Source organism: Barbus barbus (genome assembly GCF_936440315.1).
Source record: "Barbus barbus genome assembly, chromosome: 8".
Classification (NCBI taxonomy): Eukaryota; Metazoa; Chordata; class Actinopteri; order Cypriniformes; family Cyprinidae; genus Barbus; species Barbus barbus.
In genome coordinates, this window is record NC_136736.1 from 22,163,302 (window position 1) to 22,175,536 (window position 12,235).

General features: G+C 41.2%; 1 protein-coding gene across 3 annotated transcripts in view; it reads left to right on the forward strand.

Moving 5' to 3' along the window:
• Positions 1–12,235, forward strand: part of LOC306873403 (FERM and PDZ domain-containing protein 1-like) — a 37,242-nt gene extending 25,007 nt beyond the window's left edge. For all 3 annotated transcript variants that reach the window (XM_079422666.1, XM_079422668.1, XM_079422667.1), the window contains 7 exons: positions 2,081–2,217; positions 4,950–5,073; positions 5,430–5,522; positions 6,188–6,370; positions 6,489–6,633; positions 7,105–8,184; positions 8,378–12,235. In XM_079422666.1, the coding sequence (XP_079278792.1) occupies positions 2,081–2,217; positions 4,950–5,073; positions 5,430–5,522; positions 6,188–6,370; positions 6,489–6,633; positions 7,105–8,184; positions 8,378–11,046 (4,431 nt within the window). In that variant the 3' untranslated portion in view covers positions 11,047–12,235. The remainder of the gene's footprint in view (positions 1–2,080; positions 2,218–4,949; positions 5,074–5,429; positions 5,523–6,187; positions 6,371–6,488; positions 6,634–7,104; positions 8,185–8,377) is intronic.

A 12,235-nucleotide genomic window follows, 5' to 3' on the forward strand; every position in this document is an offset into this window, starting at 1 on the left:
GGAGAGGCAGGAGTGCACCTGCGAGGAGCAGGCACAGGAGGGCGCTCTTGAAGCGCGGATTCGCGGGGCGCTCTTGAAGCGTGGATTCGCGGGGGCGCACGGACGGCGCGGATTCTCGGTGGCGCTCTGGAAGCGCAGATTCGCGGGGGCGTTCTGGAAGCGCGGATTCTCGGGGGCGCTCTGGAAGCGCGAATGGCGGCGGGCTCAGGAGAGCCGCGGACGACGGCGAGCTGACTCGGGACTGGACGCTTCCCAGACACCGGTAGACTCCCTCTCTCCAACTCAGGCCGGTAGTGTCAGGGAGGTCAACAGGACGGTGGTAATTTGGGAGGCCATGCCGTGGAGCAAACTGGAACAGATAAACAAAAACTTACTAAAAAACAAAACAAAAATGTCGGACGCTGCTTACTGTGTGGGTCCGGTATTCTGTCAGAGCCCACTCTGGAGCAGGGAAACGCGGAGGCGAGGAACTTCACAAACTTTAGAACTTTATTGATAACACTGGGATCACAGGAGACATGGAGATGACGAGTCGAGATGACGATAATAATACTGGACACAGGGGCAGGGAAACACAGGCCTTAAGAACACAAGGAAATCACAGAGGAAGAACAGAAACAGGTGCGGAGAAATTAAACAGGGCTAGGGACTAATTAACTACTGATGACAGGGAACGAGGACAGGAACAGGAAGGCCAAATATAGACACGAGAGGAGGGGGAAACAAGACACAGGACTGACAGTGCTACAGTTTATTGTGCTGTCAATAAGTCAACACAGGCTTATCATGCAACAGTTTCGTTAAATTAATGTGCTAACAATTCATTTTACAGCATTAGAGGCTAATATATGATGACTATGCATTCAAGACTATTTAGCAAATCACGATCACTTCAGCTACGCTAACTTTCCAAAGAAATGCATCACAATTTTTTTTAATGTTAAACAAATAAAATTTGATTCATATTTGATACTCACACTCTGATTGTCATCCATCTTCGCTGGTCCTCTTATTCGGTAGGTGGTGTTGTCACTAAAAACCTAGGGTCCTAGAAATGCGGTCCTAGGACTGCATTCCTGAAATTGCAGCCTCCGGTTTTGCAGGCTGAGCAAGTAATATAATGCTACATTTTCAGTAAATTGGCATTTTTGGGTAAACTGTTCCTGTAAAATACAAATGTTTGTCATGTATTTTTGTTTGCATACTTAGTTTAGTGGCCAGTTTGTCCTCAATTGTGAGCTAATTGTAACAAAGCCTCAATTGGAAAATCGATTCATAAATAAAGCAAATATTGTTTTTAGGTTCAGTCAGTAGTCATAATTACTAGGTCTGCACCTCTAATAGTCACTAAACATTTGTCAATGAGAAGCATAGTTGACTAAAATTGTATTAATTGGTTGATCGCATAAAACATGATTCGTGTGCGTGAGGATTGGTAACAGCTGGTCCTGGAGGTAATTACAGTATATCAGGCATGAATCCAAATGATCGCTTATTCATCAACCTCAAATATGGATTATCATAGTGTAAATGTAAATGACACTCACAATATCAACATGCTTTTGTTAAATAAGAAAGCAAAAAAAAAACGAACCAAAACTCACAGATGTGAGAAATAGGCTACATCTAAAAGCTTGAAATGTCTACTTAAAAAAAAACCCAATTCAAATTGAAAACAGAAACTTTCTGATTATGTAAGGTTCATTTCTCTCTGAAGTTGTGTCCACTGTACTGTGGAGCTGGCGAGTCAACTTCATCTTTGCAGCCGACACAACTCAGAAACAGTTTATTAATAAATATTTAAAATATCTTCTTGTTATTTTTTTTTCAGACACATTCAATATCATTACTCTTGCTGTGTTTTGCGACAAGCTTTATGTGTGTGCTTGAGTGCGTTTTACTTATATTTAAGTAATTAAATTGATACAAATATGTGATTAGCCAATTGATGGCTTAAATGAACTATTAGTCAACTACAAAAATCTGTAATCCCTGCTCCAATGATTACCTTTATAATGAAAGTCTATGGTATGTCCCCATTTACACACATCTGAATAAATGTGTGTCTGTGTGTGTATAGAGTGTGAGTGATGTATTGCAGGAAAGGTTTGCAGTGGAGATGAAATGTAATACAGCACTCAGACTGGCTGCTCTTCATGCACAAGAAAAACTAGCCAGCAGTGGACAATCCCTTAAAACACCACTGAAAGCCATCGTGTGAGTACACACACACTAACACTATGTCATACCTATCCAAACTACATAAGAAAGCCTGCTGCGACATTAGTTGTTCCCCTTAGTAAGTACACTACTATTCAAAAATTTGAGGTCAGTAAGATTTTTTTAAAGAAATTAATACTTATTAATTTACACTTATTAATACTTATTAATTAATAATTACTACTGCTGGAGAAACTTCATAAAAATATAACATGAGCAAGGATGAAGTTAAAGCCCAGTAAGTGCAGAAACATCTCCATCGTGAAAGGCCAAGTCACAGACCAAAGATTTTATGTCGGCGGAACACCTGTCCCAGCTGTCTCAGAAATGCCAGTAAAGAGCTTGGGGAGATGGTATGATGCGAAACTCAAAGACACCGAGCAGTTTTAACATCTAAACAATGATACCATCATAACATGGAGTGCATCAACAAGACATTGTTGCCAGGAAAACTCAAGTTGTGGTGCTTTCAGTTTGGCTTACTCCCAAGACTCTTGTGGCCGTTAACTGTGTATGAGATCCCCATCACCAAGGTTGAAAAGTTGGAACGGCTGATAAGCATACAGCTGAAGCAGTGGCTTGGAATTCCACGTTGTTTAAGTTCCGTCGGACTTTATGGACATGGCTAGTTGGAATTACCAATCACAGGGCTCATGGAAGAGTTCAAATGCACCAAAGCAAGGCTCGTCATGACCCTAACTGAGGATGCAGTCATTCGAACAGCGGCCCCCCGGGTGGTAGCGGGAAGGAAGTGGACTCCATCAGAAGCTGTTCTGAGTGCAAAGTCAGCGATTCACTTCAGAGATGTGGTTGGACAAGTACAGCATGGGAGGGCAGGGTTCGGACTCATCCCAAAAACTCCTCCGTGGCACAAAGCAACATCAGTGCAGAAGAGACAGCTAGTGGTAGAAGAAGTCGGGAAACAGGAGGAGGGAGAGCAACATGCCAAAGCCGTCTCAATGGCCAAGCAGGGGAGATGGACCAACTGGGAGGGCCTGGAGAAGAAGAAGTTCAGCTGGCGTGACATCTGGCAGATGGAGGGAGCACGGCTGAGTTTTGTCATCAGAGCCACATACGACCTGCTACCCTACCCCAAAAATCTGAAAGAGTGGTATGGAGAAGATCCCGCCTGTTCCCTGTCAAGTACCTGCATCCCTAAGGCACATTCTATCAGGGTGTACTACAAGTCTCACCAAAGGGCGCTATACTTGGCGGCATAACCAAGTACTTAGAGAGCTGGCATTAATACTGGAACAGAAGCGAACCACCACAAACAATCTCCCACAAATATTGGTAGGACAAGTCAATTTCATAAATTTCTTACCAGCTGGCCAACATCAAGAGCATCGTACAACATCTAAGGATGCAAACATACTGCAGTCAGCGCGGAATTGGAAATTGGAAGTAGACCTTGATAAGAAGCTTGTGTTTCCCCCAGAAATAGTGGCTACAACACTCCGGCCAGACATGGTGCTGTGGTCTCCAACAAAAAAGCTGGTATATGTTGTAGAATTAACAGTACCATGGGAAGATGGGGTTGAAGAGGCTTATGAGAAGAAAAAGAACAAATATTCCGACCTGGCAGCTGAAGCATCTCGGAACGGCTGGAAGACCAGCATCTTCCCAATAGAGGTGGGATTCAGGGAGTTTGTTGCAACATCTACCATCAGTTTGCTGAGAAAAATAGGGGCGAAGGGTCGCTCTCTCCAACAGGCTATCAAGTCCATATCAAGTGCTGCTGAAAAAAGCAGTAACTGGCTCTGGATCAAGCTTAAGGACCCCATCTGGGCAGCAAGGTAGAGACAGATGGTATGCGGTCAGGCTTAGGCCCGACTCAGGGAGATGGACGCCCCTCCCATGCAGAGCCCATTAGGGATATAGAGGGTATGGCATGGAGGGGGGTGTACCTGGGATGCTGGGTAAACAGTTGAGCCTTCTGGAGACGTTGTGGACTTCAATCAATGAAACGTCGATGAAGTTGTGTGCCCACCTGATGATCCCAATGACATACCTTACCCTCCTTTTTAACCACTCCACATCGACTGCTACTATCAAGAGTTTCCTACTAAAGGAATTGAAACATCTAGTTCTATTAGCATTACTGAAGTATATATTAATATTTGATGAAAATGTATGGGACAAGTTGTTCATTGTTTGTTCATGTTAGTTCACAGTGCATTAACTAATGTTAACAAGCACAACTTGTGATTTTAACAAAATTAACATTAACTAAGATTAATAAATGCTGTTGAAATATTGTTCATTCTTAGTTCATGTTAACTAATATAGTTAACTAATGTGAACTAATGAACCTTATTGTAAAGTGTTACCAATATTTTAATAGTTTTTTAATAGTAAAATGTTTTAAGAGTACGTAATGTTTATTGCATTATTTTAGTGCCATTATTTTCAATCCATAAAATTTAAAATGTTGCTTGTTACCATTTTTTATAGTAAAGTTCTGGCAACTACAAGCTGCCTATTTTGTACCGTAAATTTCACAGATTTTTTTTAGTGTAGTGTATGCCTTATGGTTGGAGTACTGATAATAAATTGACACTTCAGCCAAAACATATACAGTTTCTGATAAAATCCTGATGAGTTGTCAAGAGATTCATCCTCAAAATTACTTTGGAGTTAACACATACAATGCAGTGCCAGTATACCACACAACTCTAAAGTGTGTGTGTAATACTATTCTACACTGTCTGTACTATTTCTGTCTGAAGGAAGGAGTGGGGTATTGAAAGCTTTGTGTCCCATACCTTACTGCGAAACATGAGAGAAAAGGACTTGAGGAAAGCCATCAGTTACCACATGAAAAAGATTTTGTCTCAAGAGCCCAAGCAAAAGGTGTGTGCATGTGTACATGTGTGTTTTTCCCTGAGCATTGTGTGGAAGAATGTGAATCATTTACATTATATGCCTATACAGTAAAACAAAATTAAAAACCTATAAAAAGTACCAATATGTACCAGTAAGTTGTATGTTGATACATTCCATGTTACTGAATGATACTAAATTTGTGAACAGTACCATGGGTTTTCACTTTGAAAGAAAATAATTTCTGTGTGTGTGTGTGTCTGTACCATTGCCATGGTACACACACACACAAAAGGTTTTAAAATGATTCTCTTGGTATTCTTTGTTAGTGAAGTACAGTATGATGTGTATTCACATTATTTTCAATATGTGGGATGTTTTCAAAGGTGATCTCAGTGGATCGAGCTAGACTGAACTTCTTGAATGAGATGTCTGAACTGAAGTCCTATGGAGGAAAGGCTTTTAGTGCCACTATGATGGTGAGAGATGCATTCTGAGTCTTAATAGCCACTTTCAGACATGAAATCCATTAAACTGCAGTAAAATTTTGCCGGTAAATGTACCCTACCTGCATTTACACATGAAATGGCTTTACATCTTTCATCCATATAACATACTCACACATCAGCACCAAAATGCCATTTAAAATGTCAGAAAATCAGAGAGACCTAACCTAAACAAAATAAATACACACACGCATACATACACACATACATGCATATATAACACACTGACCACAAATTATTTTATTTGTATAATAAATATATAAATAATAAATATAGTATAACATACTTTGTATGTTTTAGTGACTGTATATGTGAGAAGATATTTAAAACTTAACATTAAAAAATATGTCTGTTTGCAAGGCATAACAAGGCAAGTAAAAGATCACTAAATGTGAGACACTTCATTTTATTGAACCCTTTGCTTTCCATAGAAATGTGTCATAACTTTCTGTTTTATGTATAAACAGACTGTATGTCTAGGTAAAGCAAGAAACTGAAGATGTACTGTAATGAAAACCCATTTGGTTTATCGCCATCCTTCCATTTTTCCCTGCTCTCCAGTCTTCCGTATATCACAGTCTTCGTGTATCACATACCCTTCTTTCACTCTCTGTCTCACTCTCTCTCTGTTTTACTAGCTGCAGGACAGAGAGTCAACGGTGAGTTTGTTGGTGGGAGCTCAGTATGGGGTGAGCCAGGTGATCAACCACAAGCTGAGAATCATGACCACACTAACTGAATTCAGCTGCATTACCAGAGTGGAACTATTACCCGAGTCTGACAGAGTTAGTCTGGTCAAGATCTACCTGCAGGATATAAAGGTATATAATATACAGTTCATGCTTGTACTTGCATCTACATATACTGTATGCACACTCAGTATAATCCATTCATTGTTCTCGCTGCTCTGTCTTTATTTCACACTTTTCCTGTCTTCAGCCAATAACCTTGCTGATGGAGTCAGTGGCAGCTAAAGATTTATCGTGTCTAGTTGCTGGTTACTGCAAACTGCTTGTGGACCCCCAGGTCTGTGTGTTCCCCTGGTCAACTAATACAAAGAGCCACCGCATATCAGCAGAGGAGGGTAGGCAACCTATTTGTCTGTTTAACTGATTTCTTTGGTCTGGCAAAGTTGAAAAAAATTCATGTGAGCTTTTTTGAAAACTCTTAGAAAGCCTCTTTAAACAAGAGAAAACATTGCTGCTCTGATTTGAGAGAAAAAAAGCTTCATGCTTCAGGCAGAATCTAAGCACTCCACTTCCACTCTACACTGCTCACATACTCAGGTTGTAACAATTTTCTAAAAATAGCAGACGTTTTAAAAGTGGAAACCGTTTGCATCTATAGCCTATAAAATTACAAGGTAAATATGACATTTATATCATTACTATGAAAAAAATAATGTGACAAAAACAATAGAAACTAATTGTGAGTAGCGATCGTGTAGCCACCCTATACATTATATCTAAGGAATTGTGAAAAATGTGACCACTGTTTGCATGTTGACAAAGACAATTTACACAGTGTGATTTTATCTGTGCTTCTGCCATTATAGGTTATGTGTCACACTGTGGCAGTGACTCTGATGACTCAGACACAGACGTGGATGCTCTCCTTGCTCATGTTGCTAGTACTGCCAAAAGCAACAACACAGCAGTTAAACCCAGTGATAAGCTACCAGAAGAAACCGAAAAAGCGCAAAGTTACATGGAAAAAGATGAAGAGGTGGAGAAGGAAGGAGGCAAAGAAGAGGAGGTGGTTGAGAAGAAGGAAATGGAGGAGGACAAAGAAACCATCCATGAATCTATACATAGTACTAATGGAAAAACAGTAGAAAGAGACAACGAGAGAGTGGGCACAGAAAAGGAAGACAAAGAGCAAGAGAAAAAGCCTCAACAACCTCAGTGTGTCATCATTGTCGATGACCCATCATCTGAAGCATCTGATTCATACCAAACGGAGTCACATTTCATGACCAGCATGTCCAGTGACTCTATAGATGCCCTAGAGGAGGACGACCTCATGACCTACTTTTCTACAAGACGCCCATACCATTTACCAGTGAAAGACTCTTACTGCTGTGAAGATCGCTTTTCACCATCATTGTCTCCACAGCAACTGCACAGCAAAGATTCTCATTCCCAAAGTGACCTGTGCTCTGCTGATTCCCACTGTGAGCCTGATATTGACCAATTCTTTTGCTTTCCTGCACTCTCAAATATTGCTGAATGTCTACCTAGTCCCCCTGCAGCCAGTGAAGAGGAGGATTGTGAGGAATTGGGAACAGAGAATGAAAAACATGAAAAGGGGTCACCTGCAAAATGTCCTGGGAGCAGCCTACCTCCTTCTGGAGACTATGTGTTCACATTTGAACAAGGAGACACCAGACATTATTACAATATCTGCTCCAATGTTACCCCTGACAGTGCCCGGAGCCTTCCACGACCTCTCTCTCCTCCAGGTCCTGTAGAAACACAACCAGATCTGGAAAGAGAGGAAGTGAATCAGACAGAAACAATGCCAATTTTTCAACCCCCACCAGGGTTTGGAGACAGCAGTTCAGATGACGAGTTCTTTGATGCTCAGGAAAGATTCACATCCCCTGAAGAACCCTCCTCAACTGCCATGACAAGAGGTATGACATAGGGGAGTTTGTCCATGAAATGTTCTCTAAATATTTGTATAACATGTTGTAGAAGTTAAAGAAGTAAATCAAATGAAAATTAGTTGTCTGTACTCACCACTAAAAAAATCATACCCAAAATAGTTGTGTGTAGTTTTGCTAAAAAATACTTACCATATGTATTTGCTGATATTTCTCTTAATAGAAAAATCTGCAGAGTTAAGCACCATATTACAGACACTAAGCCTGAGGGGGATTGGCATCTGTGCAAGTGAACAAGAGGCAGTGGATCTAGAGAAGAATGAAAAGGAAGAAGGAAAAATGGTTACTCAAGTTGAATCGTCATATTTCAACAAAAGATCCAAAAAGCGTCGCTCATTCATGGAAACAAATTACACATCCCTAGTATCATTCCCAGAACAGGATCATTTAGGTAACAGCTATGGAAATAGCATCCCAAACTATGGATCTATATCATTCAACCAAGGTGCTGGCCGAATGGCATGTTTTCATGGTGGATGCTCAGATCAAGGTCCATGTCCCACAGTCTTATCCCTAACCGATTCTGAAGGAGAACCAGCGCAACTGGAATCCAAACCCATCAACCCATCCAAAGTCAATGGATCAGGACCACATAATCCTACTGATACACACTCAAACAAAGCATATCAGCGGAAACAGCAACGTATAGAGATGGAACCAGATTCCATGGAGTTCAAATCAGTCACTGAACTAATGTCTACTGTATCGCCAGCTATAGTATCAGTACGTTCCCCCATGGACTTGCAGGATGAAGGGAACACCAATAACCATCGCAGAGATGATCAAGAGGAAGGTGCAGTGGGAGGTCTAGTTGAAAGACTGTTTGGAGGTCACTTGTTCTTTGATATGTCTAGAGGACAGTGTGATAGCAGTGTTTTATTTGATCAAAGAGATGATCAGGTAACCAAACAAATGGAAGATTTTTTCCAAGGCAGTTCAGTGACTCAAAAGAGCAGCTCACTACCAAGACTAGGTCAGATATCCCCATCAAGTTTACCCTACTTTAATGTCCCAAGCATATCTTACAACAGAAGCCCTGATATAGACACAGATGATGATACTGTACATCTACAATTTGGGATGGGAAAGCACTCAGTGGAGCCAAAAGAGAGAACCAGAAGTCAGAGCATGTCTGCATCTTTTGGTAATGGTGCACTGCATTGCCCATCAAGGCAGTTATTTTCCCAGCAAGTCAAAGGACCAGAATGTGATGAAACTGACGATACCTGTGACTCTTCACTCCGAGAACGGTCCTCTAGTGTACCATCTTATGAACCAGCCCAAATGTTCCTTCTTTCACCCTGTTCATCCGGCATCCTTGGGCGACTCTCTGCCTCAACATTACGGGGAAAGATACAGAACCTTCCCCTCTACTTATCACGTTCCCAGGAAATGTTAAATGCCAGTTCTAATGGCAGTGGCAAGCCTGTGAGAAGAATTTCAGAAACGCAACTACAAAAAAATGAAGTTGAAGTTGCAAAAGAGGCAACTGAGGATGTAACGCCGAATGAAAGTTCTCCTGAGGTAACAGAGGTAAAAGTGGTTACCATAGTATCTGAAGAGGTCACTGAGGTCATCGAGGAGGTAAGAGAGGTCAGCCACACTAGTGCTAAAGCATGTGGGCTGCAGAAAACCAAAACTGAACCTAAAGAGTTTTCTGTAAAAGCTATATACCCCTTGTGCGCAAAAGCAGGCAACTCTCTCCAAGTCAGCCCCTCATCTGTAGTGGTTACTACACAGAACCTAAATGGACCCTGGGGGGTGGTAACGTCTAGTGGGTTACAAGGATGTAGCCACTCTCCCTCAAGCACAACTCCCCATAACTTCACCTCTAGTTGTGGGGTTTTTGCAAACTGCAAGTCTGAACCTACCATAATCCAACTTCAATCCTTGCCTAGCCCAAATCTACATGAGAAACCAGACCTTAGCTGCAGCTCGGTACTGGCTACGGGGTGTGACACTGTAATGGAGGGTGCTCAAACACCTTTAGAGGCCTGCCATACACTATACACCAACTGTTTCAGTGGAGTTCTTGATAGCACCAGTTTCGATGATGAACTCACCGTATATGAGTTTTCCCGCAGAGCGAGCCAGGGTGAAACAGGGGATGCTATTCTGACATCTGTCCCTCCTTCGTCGCTCTCTGCATCCCCTGCATCTTTCTCTCCATCTTCTCCATTGCCCTCGTTCCCTCATCTAGTACTGCCTGCTTCTTCATCTACAGAGCTCAGTCCCCTTCTGTCTCCATTGGATGCCCCTGACTGCTTCCTTTCAGACCTTCATGAAGATACCATCACTTCACTGTTGACTCGTCGATATCCCCTTCCACCAACAGGATTCCTTTCTTTGCAAATGGATGTGGATACCCTCTTAAGTGTTCTATCTGGTGCTATGAAGAACCAAGATGGGGTCCACGAGCACCCCAAGGATAACTGTGTGGCTCACTTTTCAGAGAACAAAAGGCGATTACATGCAGAGGCTCGGGGGCTTTTAGCTGGATGCCAACGTGTGGTCAGGGTTGGGCAGACGCCAGAGGAAACACTTCAGTCGTTGTCTGAAAGCTTCCGCTCACTGGTACAGCTGACAAGTGTGTGTTTATGTTTCTCTAGCTGCCAGCGATGCAGGGAGCGCCATGCCCAAGCACTTACAGGACTAGCAAGTGTTGCAAAAACTTATCAGGACTTTGCTCGTGCAGCAGAGCTAGTGGGAAGTGCTACCAAAAGAAAGACTTGTCATGATCTCAGTATTAAACTCCTAGCTCGCCAATGCACTGCACTAACAACTTCAGTCTTCTGCCTCACCCAGCTCTTTCGCACTCTCACTGCCCTTTGACCTTTGAACAGTTACATTGAGTAGTTTTTTTTTCCCTCCAAACCGCAAGAAACCTGTCAGAATAACTCAAGTGTTTTTCAAATAAACCTGTTGAGATATATAACATTAACATTGATGCAGTGTCCAAAGGTAGTGGCATACCAGTAATAAGCGTGCACCAATACACTCAAACACATACAGACACTGAAACATAAAACCTGCCATTTAAATATTTTGAATGGATTAACCTACAATGACAATTGTGCTGAGAACAGGGTACAAAACAGCTTGTTTTACAGTATTTGTATTTGTTGGGTTTAAGTATTTATTATTGAATGTAATTCTAAACCAAAACTGTCTTTGTACTATTGTTGTCCATAATTTATTCTGCTTCATGAGGAAAGCATAGACAGGGATTTTGTGTAATGTATTTTCCAACATGCTCTGCTCTCATTTGCTATCTCTTGCTTGCTTTCTCACTACTGTTCTCACCAATGTTATGCGCATACAGTATATTATCTTCTCTCTGCTATACCTAGTGTCTATTAGAGAATGTTATAAAAGTTTTCTGCAGTAATCACCTGGGTTATAAATGTTTACTAAATACAAACAATATTTTACTTGAGTTGCCAGTAATGTTACTATGTGTTATATGTAAGAATATACCAAAGCCTTTGGATGAATGATTTTGCCGTGAATTCAGATTCATTTAAAAGACTTTATATTAACTTTTGCACATGCTTTACAGTTAAAACTTCAAGAAGGGAGGTTTATGTGGATCATTAGATTATTTTTGTGGAAAAACAACAGAATTTGACTAAGTTTTTCCTTTTCAGTCATTCGTCCCTCTATAATTTTCCAGTTTTCCCAAAACACAGCTCACATAATATTACAATGATCAAATTATTCTAGAAAATGTTTGATAAGTGACAGAAGTGGAAAATTACAAATTTGAGTGTGACAGAATATTAAATGGCTAAATTAAATGCAAAGTAATTTACCCACCATGTGTCTGAATACCAAAAAGCTGCCATGCACTCTTCTCCTATAAGGCATGCTGTAAGCCATAGACAAACTGTATACCTTGGAAATAGTGGGCTGCATGTAAAAATGAATGCATGATTGAAAGAATGACCAGTGAGAGAATGAATGGTATAATAACGAAAAATGGCTTTGTAATGCAGTATTCACCCCATTAAAAGGACATCTA